The sequence below is a fragment of the Manacus vitellinus genome, unplaced genomic scaffold (assembly GCF_001715985.3).
Source record: "Manacus vitellinus isolate BGI_N305 unplaced genomic scaffold, ASM171598v3 scaffold_12_pilon, whole genome shotgun sequence".
Lineage (NCBI taxonomy): Eukaryota > Metazoa > Chordata > Aves > Passeriformes > Pipridae > Manacus > Manacus vitellinus.
Window position 1 is genome coordinate 7,651,789 of NW_021938949.1, and position 18,463 is coordinate 7,670,251.

The 18,463-nt window shown below is 41.6% G+C and overlaps 1 protein-coding gene across 1 annotated transcript; it reads right to left on the reverse strand.

The window, feature by feature from the left end:
- Positions 1-2,111: 2,111 nt before the first annotated feature.
- EIF3B (eukaryotic translation initiation factor 3 subunit B) lies at positions 2,112-18,236 on the reverse strand (the record flags this gene model as incomplete). Its single annotated transcript, XM_018067295.2, is given in 20 exon segments — positions 2,112-2,695; positions 3,715-3,832; positions 4,288-4,396; positions 4,864-4,941; positions 5,401-5,526; positions 5,977-6,115; positions 6,965-7,043; positions 7,554-7,676; positions 8,149-8,221; positions 8,748-8,958; positions 9,757-9,803; positions 10,354-10,420; positions 10,523-10,654; positions 11,282-11,439; positions 12,465-12,593; positions 13,224-13,281; positions 13,372-13,491; positions 14,538-14,730; positions 17,872-18,178; positions 18,180-18,236. Coding segments are annotated over 19 exon segments (2,310 nt in total), but the record flags the coding sequence as incomplete, so codon positions are not given.
- Positions 18,237-18,463: the final 227 nt, after the last annotated feature.

Sequence of the window (18,463 nt, forward strand, 5' to 3'; positions counted from 1 at the left end):
TAATCTTGCTATTTAAGAACAATCATTAAAAATACTTTATAGAATACATTAACAAAAATAATGAGAGATACTATCTTAAACCTTAAGGTTTGTTTCCCTTCCCACCCAAATTCTTGACCCTTATGGGCACTCAGTGGAGGTACAAGAGCTGTTGAAAGCCTTTTTCCCCAGCCTTATATAGCTCTAGACAGTACCTGCAAACCTGCTTCTGCTTTGACCATCCTTCTGAAGCCCTAAAAAAGGCACAGGCTGAAAACCAGTGGTGGAGAATGTGAAGCTGCACAGCACATGGATTCAATCCAAGATGACTCTTCTTCCCTACTACAACTCCTAGTGATATTACAAGATTTGCCAAAGGGACTGGTTTAATACAACCCCACAAAGCAATTTCAGTAGCACACAATTTGCAAAAGTATTTGAAGTAAGAAACACAAGAGAAAAGATGCAATAGTTGAAAGGAGCAGCGTCAGAAATCCCAGTTACAGACAAGAAAAGGCCTGAGCTGCTGGTCAGGACACCTTATCAACTTCCAAAGCTCCTGCAGGAGCAACAGTTTTGGGTGCTTTTTCTTTGTTATGTTTTTTTTTTTTTCCCCCTCACTTATGATTCACACTTCAGAGAAGCATCTTAGAAGAAAACTCAGTTCCTCTGACACTGCCATTACACTCCATTACTTTAAAAACAGTCAGGAATAAAACACCAGAAATAAAACTTCACTGCATGGATATGGGGGAAAAAACCTTTCAGCTCAATTTGTGACTTAGAAAATGGTTGAGAAGTCATCTCATCACAACGAAAGGTAATAAAAATGATTCCTGCTATGTAAGTTCAAGCCACCATTCTTGAGGGAGATGAGACACTGGAACAAGTTGCCCAGAGTAATTCAGGTGGATGGCCCATCCCTGGAAGTTTTCCAGGCCAGGTTGGAGCTTGGAGCAACCTGGTCAAGTGGAAGGTGCCCCTGCCCAGAGCAGGGGGGTGGAACTGGATGATCTTTAAGGTCCTCTTCAAGCCAAGTCATTCTATTATCACCAGAGATCTTTGATGTGTTGGAAGTTCTTCCTCATTGTTTCTCTACAAAGTCTTCTAGAAAGTTTTTTTCCAGTCAAGTTGAGAAATGAGCTTGGGAAATACTGTGGACAAAACTTTTAATCAACTACATGTTTTATATGGATTATGAATGAACAAATGCAAAACACTGGAAACTAATACAGACTTCCAGAAAAACAACACCCTCTGGTTAAAGAGTGAACTATTGAAACTAGGTCACTACTATGATTATGGAAAAATCATTTTGAAAAGTTCCTGGTGAAGGGGCCATGGGAGTTAACCAAGGGATTTGTGCATTTGCTATCACAGCAAGCTCACCCAATAACAAAAAAAAAAGTGAGTGCTGAAAACACCCCTAAACCAGAGCTGCCTGCAGCTGACTGGCTCTGCCCTGTGCCCAGAGGGTGCTGTCTGCTTCCCACACTGCCATACAAGTGAGCTCAGGGTTTAGGAAGTCAGTCAAGAGGGATGACCTTAGCAACTTCCCAGGCCAGTCCAGGAGAGGAGACAGGAACATCCTCATTCTCCTCCTGCCCTTCTAAGACCAAGGAGCACGCCAATCTCTAACTGCTCTGACAATATCCAGGAAAGAATTTCTACTCATAAACACAAATACAGAGAAGCTGCTGCACCACCTTTAGGTACAGTTTTCCTCACTGAGCACAGAGGCCTTTGGAAATGAAACCAGGTACTGTAACAGGGAGCACAAGTCGTGTGCATACAGAGCACTGCTCTGGAAGTTTGCAAGGCTTAAGAATAAGACAGACTAACCCAGTGATTCCTGAGGCTTTTATCAGTTTGCAAACAGTTCCAGAAATCCAGTCATTTTCTAGTCACTCCACTAGAGTGAACAGGTCAACTTGACAGATTAATGAGCTGTACCACATTGTAAAAAACAAACCAACCACAACACAAAGCCGGAAGAGCCATGAGGAACTAAGATAAAGAAATCCAAAAGAACCATACAGTCATTACAGCAAACACACACTTATTACTGTGGGTGTGTTTGACTTTGATCACTCAGGGAAAGATTCCCTACAAACCACGCGTAGCCAGCCTGGTTTTAGTATAGGTCTGCTTTTATTTCCATATTCAGCTCTTTGAGGGAGAGGCATCCTTTCACAATCTGAAAGGAGGAGGATATAGCCCACTGTAGTGCTGCTTCAGCACACTAAGACACATCATACGAGAAATGGTTCTGCTGACTTTTCCCCAAACGAAATGAACACCTGTCCATGCCCTTGGGACACGGAAAGAGTCCTGAAACTGGAACATCGTGCGTGTGAGACAGAGGGGCACTGGTGAATCCCACCTCACTGGCAGTAGGCAAAAACTGCCAGCTGGTAAGGACTGCACAGGGCTCAGGAAGTAAATACTGGTAGTAGTGGATTTAAAAAGAAAAAAAAAAAAATAATCAAACCCTAAAAAAAAAAATAAAAATAAAGAATAAAGATTTAAAAGCAGCGCCTTTCCAGTATCTCACTGCAGCAGGCAGCAAGACTTAAAGGCACTACAATGTGTCAGAATGGAGAAAATCTGGTGCATCCACCCTTCCAGAGTGCAAGAATATGGATAAAGAATTCCAAAGTTGATATAGGCTTTCGGAAAATGAACAAACTTCTTTTCAGCACAAGATCTGGTGGTGCTGCAGAAAAGGAAAGAAGAGGTGAGTTAGTTACTGTGCTTTTATACCAACAGCTCAACCTCTGCCAGCTGGTGAAAGACTACATCAGTTTGTGTTTCACCTCTTCCTGAACTCATGTTTGTTTAAATCCATACACTAAGCAGCTTCTCTCTCTCTCTCTTCCATAAAAAGATTTCCCATGTAAGGGACACAGATAAGCCAGATCCAAATATATTCGAAGGCATCAAGGCTATTAAATTTTCTACAACTCCAAGAGGTACATGTTTCACTTGAGCTCCTTAAGATATCTGGAGGCTAAAGAGCTACAGGGTGACTTACAGTTGCAAAAGGCACATTTCCAGTCTCCCCTTCCTCTTCCTTAAGTGAGATCCTACACATGCCTTCACTAGCAAAGTAATTTTTCTCCTCAATTCAACATTAAGCTCCCTAAAGGATGTTTCCTACAAGGGGCTGAAAGTAGCCTCCATTTTCAAGATTAAATATATAACATGAATTCACAAAAAGCAACTGGGAAAAGCCCTGGATTAAATAAAAGATTTCAGCAAGAAGTCATGACAGACAGTACACAAAAACCTGCTACCATCTGAATTCTAGACAACTTCTCTTATCAGCCCACAGTCAACTTGCTGTATAATACACAGTATTTAAATGCTGTCAGGTCTTGAACTAACATGTAAACCTTTCAAAAGGCAAAATTCCTATCTCATACCAACTACAATTCCTCCTACTGACAGAACTTACAGCGTCTGCAAAACACTGTGTTCAGAGGTTGACCCTGACTGTTGTGGGTTTGATCTCTCTGGCAAAACAGGACATAGAGTATTCTGCTCAGTACAACTCATAAAGCTGACTGCCTGCAATCAGTTCTCTGAAAGCTTTTGACCCCTCTAACCACAGAGAAAACAAACCAACTTAAAGAACAATACACCCATGCAACAGACTCTCTCAAGCAAATTATCCAATCTATATCAACAGTTGACTGAAAACGTTTCTCTCTACTGAGAGTTATGTTATCTTACCACAGTTTTATTAATTACTCTGGTTCTGCAAGGGTAATAATTTCTTCATTGATAAAAAATTCCACAGTCTCCTCCTCCCAGTCATCAACATTGCTGTCCAGCTCATCTGTGTCTACCCCTGCAATGGAGAAAAATATTAACACTGAATACATCAAACAAGGCAGCAATGGAAAGATTTGATGCTCTTGGTAGAAAAAGTCCTTAAACCAGCAGTGAAAAAAGGAAGTATTTGGTGCTTTAACTCATAACAAATACATGCTAAATTTACTGAATGATAAGCAAGGCATTATGTCTTCCACTACAGGGCTTCTGGGGATTTTCTGGTTAAATGCAACATCCAAATCTCTTCACAGTTTTATCCCAAGGTCAAGCCAATACTTTCCCCGCCTCCCCTTAAATCCCGTCACGATTCAGAATAAAAAAGTACAAATAACCTTCAGAGAACAAGGGACTCGCTTTAGCAGGAAACAGAGGGAGAGGAGAAGTGAACAAACCCCCAGGACAAGGTATTTATTGGGTGAGAAGCAGCAGTTAACCAGCAGCAGCCCTTCCCAAGCCCTGTCCATGGCTCACCTCCGCGGAGCTCCAGGCGCTCGTTCCGCTGCTCCATGTACAGCTCTTGTGCCATCTTGCGGTACTTCCTGAACTCCTCCATCATCGTCCGCCTCCTCTCCACCAGCTCCTGCACAGCCAGGAACAGGCTGTTAAACCTCCCCAGTAAATCAAACCCACGTGCAACACGTGTGCTAGCAAGTCAAACCTTCTTCTCACACGCACACTTCCTACTGACTTGAAAGAAAAAAGATTCTCTTCTGTAATCAAAAAGCTGTTTTGGTGAGTTCTTTTCTTGTGACTGGAAGAGCTTTTCTTAATTTAAAGACTAATGAAGCAACACACTAAGAACTCCAAAATATTACCACCTTTGCTTAATGAGATAACACAAGTCCCTCTCCAGACTCATTACTGAGTTTAACCTGACAGTTCAGCAGCATCTCTCTGAACTACCTATTGAACCCACTCTAACCATCTGGACTCAAATGAACACAGATGGTTGTTATAAAATAAATGTAACTTGCACCTCACCGTTACAAAATAACTAAGGGCAGGTTACAAGAGTTTCATCTACATTATATTCCAAAAGTATCTTGCCTTTGAAGCTTTGGACTGGCTCAGGCGATCCTTCTGCTCAAATATCTTGGAGTATTTCTTCAGGTCCTTCTTAATTTGCTGTAAAACAGATAATTTTATTTCAATTAAAGTATCAAGACTAGCAATCACACCCATCATCTTTTCTAAGAATTCCTCTTATGCTTTTTTGAAAAATGGCTCCCTGCAAGGCAATTTCCCTTCACTACAATTTTGTTTGTTTTTCCTGCCATACAGATCATGTAAAGGCTTCTGTACACATCCAACCAGCGAAGTCTGGACGGCTAAATACAATTCGAGTATTACTTATAACCTTCCACTGTACCCTAACTCTAAGAACAACTAGTAACCATTTCTATTTTGAGCTTCAAATACAGTTAATATTTACAGCCATTCCCAGAAGTGAGGTCTCGTACAGAAATACGTTTGTTCACACATTCAGGGCAAAAGGCAGTTGCACAACAAGCCTCATCCTTAAGAAGGAGAAACCAAGTATGCTTATACACCAAATCAATGTCAGCACAAAGTGGAATACACTACCTTTATCTGATCCTCACTGAGCAGGGTAGCTGGTCGTGGTCTCCAGAGCAGCTGACAAAACCTGTCTTTATTGTTTTTCTGAAGCAGACGGCCTTGGAAGGTCCATAACCAATAGGCATTGTCCACCTGGAAGAGGAGTGCACTAGCTCAGCCAAGGTAAGCTATAACTTCACACTGTAGTCCTCACTCCATCAGCACGATCAGCCAAGAGAACCGGAATGTGCTTTTGTTAGTGCCTTCCCTGCACAAGCCAAAATCCTCAGCAAAATATTTGTTCCACTGAATCTTTTCAAGAAGTTGCCTTCTGGAGATTACAACAGTTTGAAATTTAGTCAATCCTCTGTCATATTCTAAAGTCTCAGATCCTGTTATTTGTACAGGAGAGGATTACAGTGCAGTGGCTGTAAGCATGCAAAAGCAATGACAGGTGCAATAAATCCTGTTGTTCCGTGCGGACCACCAGGAGACTGAGTTTTAAACTGCTAAAGGCATAGTGAAAATTCAGAAAAAGGACACTCAGTTTAGACTCATGAACTGCCCTTCCAGAACTTATTCTGGATAAAAAGGCATCAGTACCTTGTGGCTCCACCAAGACACAGAAGTCACGATGTATCTGCCCGTAGGATCCCATTCCACGTCCGAGGCCGTGTAGTGTTCTGCGATGTTCATCATGGTGCAGTCGGACGTATCAACAAATGCTAAGGCACCATTCATGCTGCAAAGACAAAACAGGACAGATTGTTTTACACACTAATGTAGCCTGGTCATTTTTTTAAAGCATTTCACAAGCTGCATCCCTAAAACTCCTCAGTACAAAGATAAATTTCCACCGCAACCAAGAGACAGGTTCTGTGGCTAGGAAATAACGTGATGGATAAAAACAAGCCTCCAAGTAAGAGTGACACTTTTGTTTCTATGTTCAGTGACCTTTAAGATTATAAATAAAATGGCTTAAAGTCAGAGTGAAAACATACTCTGGGCAAGTTAAAATCAAAGCTTAAAAATCATGTGCTTAGACATATTTTAGCAGTGACAAAGAGATTAAAGAAAAAAAAGGAATTCTAAGATGAACACAGCGCTCATCTCAAAGCATGTGAAGGCAAATATTACTCGACTGGTTAATAAAAATAATTTTTGCTTGCTCTGAAGTGAAGCTCCTGGTAACTCTTTCACAAAATAGCACTGTCACTAACAGGTATTGCCCATGAAGGGGCACAAAGCTACGGCAACAAATGCATAAGAGCCACGTACATGGTGCAAACTGGATTAGTTTAGAGTCAGTATTTAACTTTAACACCTGAAAGGTGTTTCTTAATGTCCACTTTTCTGTTGAAAAAATACATTTTCCATTTGATGTGGCAAAAAATAGCAAGTGAAAGTTACAAAGGACTAAGCTATATCGTGAAGTTGCACTTCTGCTCTTCCTTTGCTTTTGCAAAGCTGTATCAGGATTACACAGTAATCAACGTTCACAGGGACACCAAACACTTCTTGGTGAGATACTCTAGCTCTCTTCCTCCTTAAAATGGAAGTGGTGATGTTCAGCAGCCTCTGAAATACTCACCTTCTGAGGCCAGCCAACACTACAAACTGCCCTTGGGGACTCCAGAATATCGTGTTCGCCTGCTGTTTGTCAAACGTTTCTGAAAACAAACCAGACAAATTCAGAAAGAGATCTCAATCCAACACCATCAGTTATCTTACAAGCACATCAACCCCACTGATTCCTCAAAAGTCATTTGTAAACTCTGCAAGCAAGTCCTAAAAACAGCCCTTAGCTCTTCACTTCTACAGACAAAACGCAGTAGCACCAGGACATCCAAAGCTGGCAGATAAAAGAGATCAGAAGACTCCAACACATCCTTGGGAATTAATTTTTATCTAAAGTGAGCCAAATCTGTACTATTGCCTCACATGAGCTTCCCAAAGCCACAAAAATTATTCTGACTCATAGGCCTTTTATTCCCAGGCACTGGGCTTACTCTGGTAACAGTTCAGTTGTCACCAGGAAGTTAATTTCTGGAATACAGTGTCGGACACAGCAGCAACTCCCAGACTACCCACCAAAGAAAGCCACTATTTTGAGTTCACTGCATCTATTGCCATGTAAAATGCTTAGTACCTGCACTTTCACTTGTTTTTTGGTCACTTACTTATGAGTTCTATTTTCCCGTTGTTTTTAACGTGGTAGAAGGAAACTGAAATTCGTGGAGTTTCTCCATGCAACACAGCAAACTTGCTTCCATTTGGTTCCCAAGCAAAGGCTATGATGCTTTCTGTAAAAAAAGGAGTTAAAATTCTGTCAAAGGACAATACAAACCTCTGGTTTCAAGAAGTTACCAAAGAAAACCAAAATGCTTAAGAGAAGGAACCCTTCAGTCAATAGAATCTGCCATACAGACTCTCTTTTAAAACACAGGTTGATAAGGCAATTGCAGGGAGTTATGGGAAGTGTTTCCAACTATAGCTATAAAGTCCTCCATCTTCTACAAAATACAGTCATTATTATATTAATATGTCATTACTAAGACATTTTCAGTTTTGTAATCTTTCAAGTCAGTCACAAGCCCCAGTAGCAACAGAAGTTTTGATTTCTCATTTTTACAGGAAATGTCCTGCACATTAATAATTTAGTTCCAAAGAGTTAATTCCCTAATTATGTCAAATGCTGACAGGAATTTCTAAGAAACACAGAAGTGTCCATACAAGAGAGTTAAAGCTCAAAAGTAAGGAAATACGTGGCATTACCTTTCATTTCTACCACATCCACTGGCACCTGTTTCTCTCTCATGCGGAATATTTCAAAGTTGGTCACTACTCCCTGTAAAGGCCAAAATCAGCTTTTTATCCAGCACAAAAAGAGCAGAGTAAATAATTTTATCACTAGGCATAGAAGGACAACTACACAATTAGCCTGTCATAATAAGAGTCAAGGTTTGTTCCTTTAATGAGAGCAGATATATGCCTCCTTACCAAACACATTCCAAATTTCTCTGTTCTGATAAAGAATAACTTAATAATTGTACAAAAGCATTTGATGCTTTTCAGACTGTTATGAAATTTAATTAGGACAGATAAACATATGGCACACTGTGCTGCATGAACAGCTGCTTAACTGTGAGTAGGAAAAATAGTTGAGGCACAGAGCTCTCACTCAAGTCCAAGAGGCCACTAAAGTCAAAGCAATTCCTGGACACAATCACTACGCAGATTTTCCTCTTTGCTTCAAATTCAAGTGGAAAAAAAAAAAAAGAAAATAGCTTTTGCATGATACAGTTTACATTGTCTGCAGCACTGTCAGCATGAGATACAACCAAATTTTACCAATAAAATCAGAATCCACCTACCTGTGTGCCTTTGGGAGTCCTGTCTACCTTCACACACAGGTAGTCCCCGTTCTTCTGCCAGTGCAGTTTACAATCTACTACGTTGAACAAATTCCGCACACGAATTTCTTGTCTAGAAGGCAGCTGCATCAAAGTCACTCTTGCTGGGATGTCTTTGTCCTCAGGCACCCAGAAAGCAATTATGTTACCACCTGGAGACCATGAGAAATCTCTACAGGAACAAAGTTAAAAACAGGCCATTTTAATTTTTAGTTAAGAGATACTGCAAGCAGAAACCATTTTCTCTCATTGTATCTGAATGTTGCAGACAAATATCAACTCTCAATATAAAAGGCAATAACTGAGAGCAACTTAATAACCTTACATATAACAACACCAAAACAAATTTTTAAACTGCTATTTAAATTTGCTATATCAGGACAGTACATTTTACTGAAAAGCAGAGGTGACACACAGAAGAACCACCAAAGATCTAAAACCAGGCTGATTAAACCAATGAGCCAAAAAAAAAAACAAACCCAAACCCAACCCTATTAAATTACCCTGGTGAGAATCTTCTTGCACCTGGGTACACTTAATTTTCTTGTTGCTTCACAGAGAAGTACTTCAAAAACTCTCACAGGAGTCAGTGTCTCTTGTGCAGACAAGCACAAACCAGGCAGTACACAGCACACTGCTCTAAGCCAGCACACCAACCTTGTTAGGGAGATATTCCCTAACAAACTGCATTCCAGTCTGGTTTGGTAGACAAGGAACAGGACTCCCAAGCTAGACCCTGGATTAAGCAGTTCCACAGAGCATTTCACAGCACAGAAGCTGTCAACTGTGTTCACTGATGAATGGAGAGTTTCCCATTTCTTTTTCCCAGTTTGTCTAATTTAACCACCTCAGTATAGAAGGCCTTTTGCTCTGGTTAACAGTCTAAAGATTCCTCTCCCCATAACAAAGCCACAAAAAAAAAAGATTACAATTAAAGAGAGTAGTCATGTTTACAAAGGAATAGACTCACCTTATCCCATTGATTTTCAAGCTCTTTTTGTCCAACAAACCCATAGACTAAAAGAGGAGAGAAGGACAAATTTTCAAGTTAGTAGCATTCTTATATGTACACATATACCTTCTACTCTCATCACTAGACCACAGAAACTAGGAAATTCTGTAGCTTTCAGAGCTCCTGCATCACTATTTTTTATTATAAACATATGCAACCACAATCACAAACAAAATAAAAATTGTTGTAGATAATTAGTAGGTACAGCAGCTTGAATGATAAAGAAAAAGCAAAACAGAATAGATTAGGCTGCAATTTATAGTGCTTTTTGGGTACTTCGGTACTCACCTGCTACTGAGAGCTGGGAGGAATCACATAACCTTGATCCTACTGATTTTTATAAGTAGTATATTGAGCTGTCTAATCCTTCTAGATGTGGTGTGAAATTTACTGTCACACTCAGCTAAAGTTTTTCACCCAGCAAAGAACAAGACAAGAGCAAACTGATTTCTTCCCTCTAAGCCCAGCTCTAAAGTGCATTACTGAAAACCACAGGAAAGACTGACATTGTAATGCAATAAGCATTATAAAAAAAAAAAAAAAGGAAGAACTTACAGGTGTTTCATAGATGCTGAGGGTATCTGAAGTCATTCGAGCAAAGAATTTACCATCATGACTCCATCTAAGCAAAAAAGAAAAAAAATATTAATTTGGAACTGCCTTTTTAATAAAGGAAGAAGTCTGGGACTACAGCTCTCTACTCTAATTCTGCTTCTCAACCTACTTAAAAATAGGCCAGTGAGCTGAGTTTTCACAGTGGAATCCTCGCTTCTTTTGGCCAGTCAGAATATCCCAGATGATGATGGCCTGAGGGTCATCCTGCGTGTCCATCAAAGGGCTGAAGGTCACTAAATACCTACAAAAGAAATAATTAATTTCACAATTGGAACTTCATCCCGTGTGTCAGTACCATAAGGCTTTCATCCAAGTAATATTTAAATACCATGCACTTGCAAACAGCAGTTTCTCTAATGGGATTTTTCAGAGAGGAGGGAAAAATAGGAACAGCACGACAAAGGAGGAGAAAGCTTCCAAAACACAGTATTTCCCTGGCATCCCTCTGGGTGAAAAGACTCCAGATTTATGTGCAAGTCTTTCCATGTTGATGTTACAAGGAAGGGGAACTCATCAAATACACTGTTACCTAATATATAGCTTTGACACAAGAACTTCATTGGTTTTGAACCAAACATGAATCTATTGACCTTATCCAACCCAAACTACAGGTTTGCAAAACTTCTCCATTTAAAGATAGATAACCTCTCTTTAGTACAATAAAGCATAAAACCTAACTGCTTCCAAATATCTTGCTTGAAAACTACCAACAGAAGATGCATCTCAGTCTTGGAATTATTTTAGCCTTCTCTCAAGAGCTCTTTAATGTTAAAGAAGGCTTAAGGAATTCGTTTCAGCACTACAGATTTGGAGGATGCTACTAATGCCTCATGCTTTTGACCCCTTAGCCCAATGCCATGCTCCATACCTTTCACAAGGTGAGAAGTCAATAAGCTGCACTCCTTGGTGACTAAACCTCTGAATCTGCTTGAACTTCTCTCCACCCCACAGTGCGATGCCTCTCTGGTGGAACGTGGCCAAGTAGGTACCTTTGGGGGACCAACGCACGTAGGTCTCTGTCCACCTCTGATTGAAAAAAAAAAATACACACAAAGGTTTAATTTCATGTTGTATTCCCAAAAAAGGGAAACAATCAGTGTGTGGCTTGCAGCATCACATTTTGAAAATCCATTTACTAAGTGAAGATCTTAGAATTCGTGATACCTTGGACCAGCTGTGGAGTTTAGTTTCATGCACATAAGGTATGGGTACTTATTCTTCAGGTTGAAAACTGTCAGTTGAGACCTTTTCAACTTACTGATCACCAAAAACATATTCCAGGTACAGTGACAACCTTTGTATAATAACAACTAAACCCACCTAACAGGCCTGGGGTTCCTTGTTGTCTTTCAGCCCTGGTAACAACTTTTCTCAGAAGGAAGGGCAAGTATTTCAAGTTTCTTAACAACACAGCTCTTGACCTTCAGCTAAGTTAGAGAGGTTTCAGCAATACAGAGCACAGCCAGTGACCACAGTGATGAGCAAATATTCTCACCATCCCAAAGCCAACTTCTTTCTACTGTAATGCACAATGGTTATTAAGGAAAATGCTGCTGGGTCCTAACAGTTCCCAGCAAGTCAAGTGCCTGCAGCAGACAGACAGACAGACTAACTCTCCCTTTTATATGCCATTACCAAACCAGCTATTCCTCTTTAACACCTCTGTAGTCAGCACAAAAGCAAGAAGTCATGTGAAGCAGCAAACATAGGCACACATTCAGCTCTAATGACTAGTGCTCCTCAAACTCTGACTTTGCATTTCAGGTCTTTCTGAATCACCTGTAACAGAGAGATGAAGGAAACTAATGGGCATCATGGACCAGTTCAAAAAAACAAACACCACCACAAACTCCAGAAGTTCACTCCACATTTCTTTTACCTAAGCAGCTAAGTCTAATCTTAAATGATGTGGTTTCACCACTCTTCACAAGGAAAAGTATTTCAGCAATGGGAAAAAGATTTTTTTTTTAATTAAAAAGCTGCAATGTCATAATACGAAGGAAGGAGACTGACAGTGTATCTGCCATGTATAGCACTTCCAGGACACTCACTGCTCTGTCCTCAATTTGAACAGGTTCCTTGATGTCATTCCAAAAAATGGAGGTCCGGTCTCCTGACTCAAAGATGACACTGTACTGATCCCTACAGTCAGGATCTTCCAACCAGTATCGGAGATTCCCCTAAGAAAAACAGAAGCAAGAAGATTTTTAGTGAGTCAAAGGCTAAGATAAGTTCCCCAAATTAGTATCTACCTGGCAGGGGGAAGTTGGTCTCACCAGAGTGTGCAGCTTTGGGGTCTTACCACTGCAAGCAAGTTTTTGAAGTTAAATTAAAGAACTCCAACTAAGGCTCAGAGAGCACATCATGAATAGGTGGACCTTCAAGGTGGTTTGATGATGTTTAATATTTCTTGTGTAAAATATCTTATTGGGTTTGTTGTTAATTTTATTTTTTTTAAACCCTATCCCTTCTACCAGACCATTTACAAAGTCACTGGTAACAAACACCAAAGTTTGCCTCAAACAACTAAAAATACGAAAAGATGCTTTTGAAAATCTATTTTTAAATTATTTGTGCAAAACTGTTATTTACTCTTAAGCTTTACACTATGTGGAACTACTAAGCAGAACCACAAAGTTCTTCCTGTCACTTTATGACAGTGAAAACTAAGGAACAGGAGCATGTGATTCCCACTGCTACTTATAACACTATGAACACATCGTTTCTATTTTCATATGGACACTCCAGCAATGAAGCAACCATTTAATATTATGCTGAATATTTCTTCCACTTTTCCAGAAATTCCTTACCAAATCCTTAAATGGCTGTTTCTCAGGGATTTCCCATTCATCACTGATTGTCATGTACCTGAAAGAGCAATTAGGCTGGTTACACTCCACACAGGCACTCTTGATTAGAAATCCCAAATCTACAGATACCCACAACGGCTGCACTCACTTATCAAAGTCTGTGAAAAGGTTGACTCTGAAGGTGTGCTGCTTGTCCAGTTTGTATCCATCTGCATTCTTCACAGCATCCACTGCGTGAGATGGAGACATGTACTCCAGAAAGATGTACCTACAGGGAAGGAAGACCAAAGCAGGAAGACCTTGTTGACTACAGAACCAGCTCATAATAATGGGGATAAATTAAGAATTCAGTACTGAGCATCTACAAAATAACTTCTTGTCTTGTCCCTAGCCAATTAGGGTCAAAGGCAATTAATCTCCATTTTGGCCACAGGCACACATGCACTTTTTTAGCTCTATTGGCCTGACCTCAATTAATCAGATATCCTTTCTGAATGGGCCAGAGTCAGTGATGAATGCAAATTCAACACGACACAGGACAACAATGAGAGCCAGGAACAGGCAAGTTAAGTCTGCAGCTCTCCCCAGCTGAATGACACATCATGTTTAGGAGTTGTAACTGTTGCTGTCACAGGCACAGCAAAGCACCACTCTTGTTTCAATTACACAACTCAGCTTCCTTCTGGCCACTGATCCAACCCAGCTGGTAGCCCAGCAGACTTAAAACTAACTGTATCCTGAACAGCACCAGACATTGCCTCAGAGAGGCACGAACACAGAGACTGAATAATTTTCTCATCCTTCTCACACTGACCTCATAGAACCAACAACCTATCCACTCCACAAAACTCACTTTTTTTATGCCTTCCAAACTATGTATTCCTCCAATACTCAGCAATATATGCTACATATACTGACAGCCTATTTTGCATTACTTAGTACATTCGCTGCTACTAAGTTTTTAACTCAAGTGCACCTTTAACTCATTGATCAGCCAGAGCAGAAATTTAACAAAAAACCACTCATGTAGTACTGCACAGAAATCTGTCTTCCAAACCCAGTTAAACTGTTTCCATAATTAATTCCTGCCATGCTCCACATTGGAGCCTAATGAGCTATTAAGCTTCTCAGCTCCCTCACACACTTGTCTGTCACTGAGATGAGATGTCAGGATTGTACAGACTAAGGTAGAAGCAGGTGATAATAATGACTATGAGGTCATCATAAAAACTGGCCATAAAGTATTTACACCAATAATCAAGGCAAAGTCAGAGCTGTGCTTCAATCCTGTTAGTTGGAGTTATCATGACTTACCCTTTTGTTTTCCCATCTGCTTCTGGATAAAATTCATTGATAATTTTACCGAACTTGGAAAATATTTTGTGGATGACATTCTTCAGTTTCTCAAGTCGGTCTGGCCCAACCTGGGGAACGTTATCCACGACAATCACCGAGTCTATCCCATCTGCTTCCTGGGGCTGATCTTTCAGGATATCACCAAGCAGTTCTGCAAAGACAGCACACACAGGAAACTAAGGCACCCGTCTGCAACGTGCAGGAGGAAGACAAAGATGGAAAGAATAGTGAGAGGAACAGAACAGAACGGCTCCAAATCTGAGGAAATTTAAAGAATTATTTAAGAAACTTGGCAGTGGATGAACATTCTATCAGAGAAACCACTGAAGGGAACACACAACACTCCAACAGCACTTTCTGCCTCAGTGACGTGATTATGTGGCTTTGTGACAAATTTCAAGCTGCCAACTCTTGAAGTCTGTTAAAGAAATACCTTACATTGTGATCATCAACACCTACACTATTACCTTTTTTTTCAGGAGATGGAACTGGCTCACAAAGTCCTCAAAACTGACAACAGCACAGACAACTGTAAGATTTACTACCCAAACTCTGCTCAGTCCCCTTATAACCAGAGGACTTCGAGGGGAAAAAAAAAAGTACTATGTACCTCCCTCCTGAATTACACAAGTTTTAGCCTAATTCAAAACTATGTGCCATACTGGAAGCTCTGCATGTCTCAGCATCACTATAATTAAGAACTTGCACTCCTTCTAAACCTTTAATTAAACACAAAAATAAAGGTCTAGGACAAGACACTTAAAGCCATATTTAAGCCTTCAGTGCAGACATGACACACACCTTTTCACACTGTGGATATTCTTCAATTATATAAATTCCTGAATATCTGCAGTAAGTTTCATGTGAAAACCACTATAAAATACAAGACCACACAGAAAATAAGTTCATGCCACTATACTTTTGAATTTGAACAAGGATAAAAGTTGGAAACTCAAACTATATATGGCATTCACAGACAAGGAAAAAAATCCAAGCACAGGTAGAAATATTTAAAATATGAGAACAAACTAAAAAGGGTGTTGGATACACTGATATTTTGAAGACTTTTTTATAGATTTTTGCTGGTTTGGGAATTCTACAAATTATTCTGCCCAGAAACACCACTGGAAAGATCTTTAGCAGTGAAGAAATACGAGAAATGTGCTCACTTTGAACTACCAGAAAACCTTTGCTTTCTACAACTTTAACCTTCAACAGGTTATTACACATGATGCTTTGCACTGATCTGGGGCTTCAAAAATGTTTAGGCCATTACCACTAAGATTATGTAGTACTCACAGAATGTTGTTGTTTGTAGCATTTATTACTCAAAAAGATGCTCTCCATGTGCATGTAGGAACTACAATTAAAAATATAAAATACATAAAACGAAAGCATGTCCCACAAGGACATTTCCATAGAAGTCTACAAGATGAAAAAAAAGGAAAAAAAAAACAAACCCAAACACAAAAGGATGATTTTAAGGCTCCATTAGTCATTTTTTCACAACCACTTCTCACAAAAGACTTTGTAGCCCTTCAGACAAGCCAAGGAATGCGTGTTAAGATTCCTGTGCAAGAATGCAACACCCTGTCTTGAATCAAAACTGTAACAGAGTGAAAAAAAAAATTCCTACACTGTGCCCTTCCTCTGCCTTAAATTCAAAATTGTGAACAAAGGAATCTTCAAAGGGTAAGAAGCTGGTTTAGCCAGCTCTTATTGCACCCAGAAGGGAAGCAGGGTGTGGTGGGTACATGGCTATCTTCGGCTGGCAGTATTTTAAGGACCACTGTCATTATCTGAGCTTCATTGCACCTAAGTGGTTGTCCAACACACCCCCTTCTCCTGCTTTAACTTGGGTCAGCTGCTCTGCCCTGCCACCACCACTCTGGGGAAAAAAGCTGAAGGAATGGATCTGAGATGGTCCAGTCCCAAAGCTGGGCCACCTCACAGGTGTTCCTGAGGATGGATGTTATCCTGAGCCTTGATCAGTGACACTGATGGGCTGCCTTTCTCCTTGGGGAGGCATCAGGATAAGGGGAAAAGAATAAGGAAACTCATGAAGTAACACACAGATGGGAAAGCCAGACCAGCAAGGCTGACTAAACTTAAACACTGTAATTCAGCCACTAACACTGGATTATTCATACAGCTGAGAAGTTAGCCAAATTAATTAACAAATAAAACAGGTGAGGATGGAAAATATGCCCAGTTTCTGAAGAAAGAACTGAACATACCAATCTGAGATGTAGACCAAGTGTATCAAGCAAACACTTAACTAAACAAAAAGAATCCAAGCCAAAGTCTCTTTAAGGAACAAATGTACAAGTTCAAAGAGCAATACAACTAACTACTATACTGAGAACAGCAAACACTTTCTTAATCTAAGATATTTGGCTGCTATTTTATTAAGCTAAACACAGGCCTGGAACACTAGAAGGCAGATGTATCACCTGTATTCCACCAATTTAATAACTGACTGATTTACAGTCACGTGCTTTAGAAACATTTTTCTAGTTCTGATACGTGTAACGGACCCAAAACATGCAGGAGGCACGTACATGAGTCCCTACAACAGCACATATACTGAACAAATATTGGTCAAATAAGTGCTTTTGCTAATTAAAACCAAGGCATTTTATCGAGAAAGATTTATCAGAAAAACAGCAAAATAGAGTTCTAATTCCTGTATGCTGAAATCAGGTATTTCCTTGATTGTCTGTGCAGTTACACAACAGCTTTGCCATTTTAAGGCAGGCAATATTCAATACTTTTAAAAGAGCCTGGGTTGGAATTTTCCACTGCAAGAAACAACTTTTCCCTATTTCCTTGTCACAAACTACCTATGTCACATCTTCATGAACAGTAACTCTTCTGAAACCAGTGCTATTTACCTACAGATTTCACTCTGGATGCACGGAAAAAAAACCCCGAGAACGATGAAAACCCAGTTTGCAACCACCACGTCAACCATTTAAAACTTCTGGTTTTACAGCTGAGTTCAACTAATGGAGGCAAAGGGAAGGGGCACGAGTTGACGACTCCCCTCCTTGAGAAGAGCCCAGAAATTGATACCTGAAGTTTAACAGTAGATTTTAAAACACCTTTAACGGCACCTTTTAGAACAACACATGTTCTAACGCGATGCAGACCGTGCTGGGTACCACCAGCATCCCCAGGGGTCGGGGCAGAGCGTTCCCAGCCCGGGCTCACCCGGCCCCCCACGGGCTCCCCCAGCTCCGGGCAGGGCCGGGGGCCCCGGAGCGCCCCCGCGGCCCCTCCCGGCCCGCACCTTCGTCGCTGATGTCGTCCACGAAGTCCTCGGGGTCGCTGAAGGAAATCTCGTCCTCGGGCTCGGCGGGGGCGGCGGGCGCGGCCTCCCCGTTCTGCTGCGCCGCGCTGGGCCTCGGCCTGACGGCGGCGGCGGCCTGCTCGGGCTGGGCCTCCGCCGCGGGCTCGGCCCCGGCCTGGGGCTCGGCCTCGGCCTCGGCCTTTGGCAGGAGGCTCTCCCGCACCGACGGCGGCTTCGGCTCCGCCGCGGCTGCTTCCTGCTCGGGCCCTTCCTCGGCGGGCGGCGGGCGCTCGGGGGGCCCCCGGGCGGCCGCCTCGCGACTCGCCTCCATCATCATTATCCTCCTCCTCCTCTTCTTTCCTCCTCCTCCTCCTGCTGCCCTCTCTGCTGCCTGCGGCGGCGGCTCCGCCCGCGGCGCGCGGCGCGGTCCGAATTGATTCATGTGCTCGGGTCCTCGGCGGGGCCCTGCGCGCCGGGCGGCGCGGCGAGCCCAGCCGGGCCTCTCCTCGTGTCCTGCGATGGGGGTCGGCGGCCGGGCGCGGTGCCCGGTGCGCGCTGCCTGCGTACTCGGTGCGGTGCCCGAGTGCGGTGC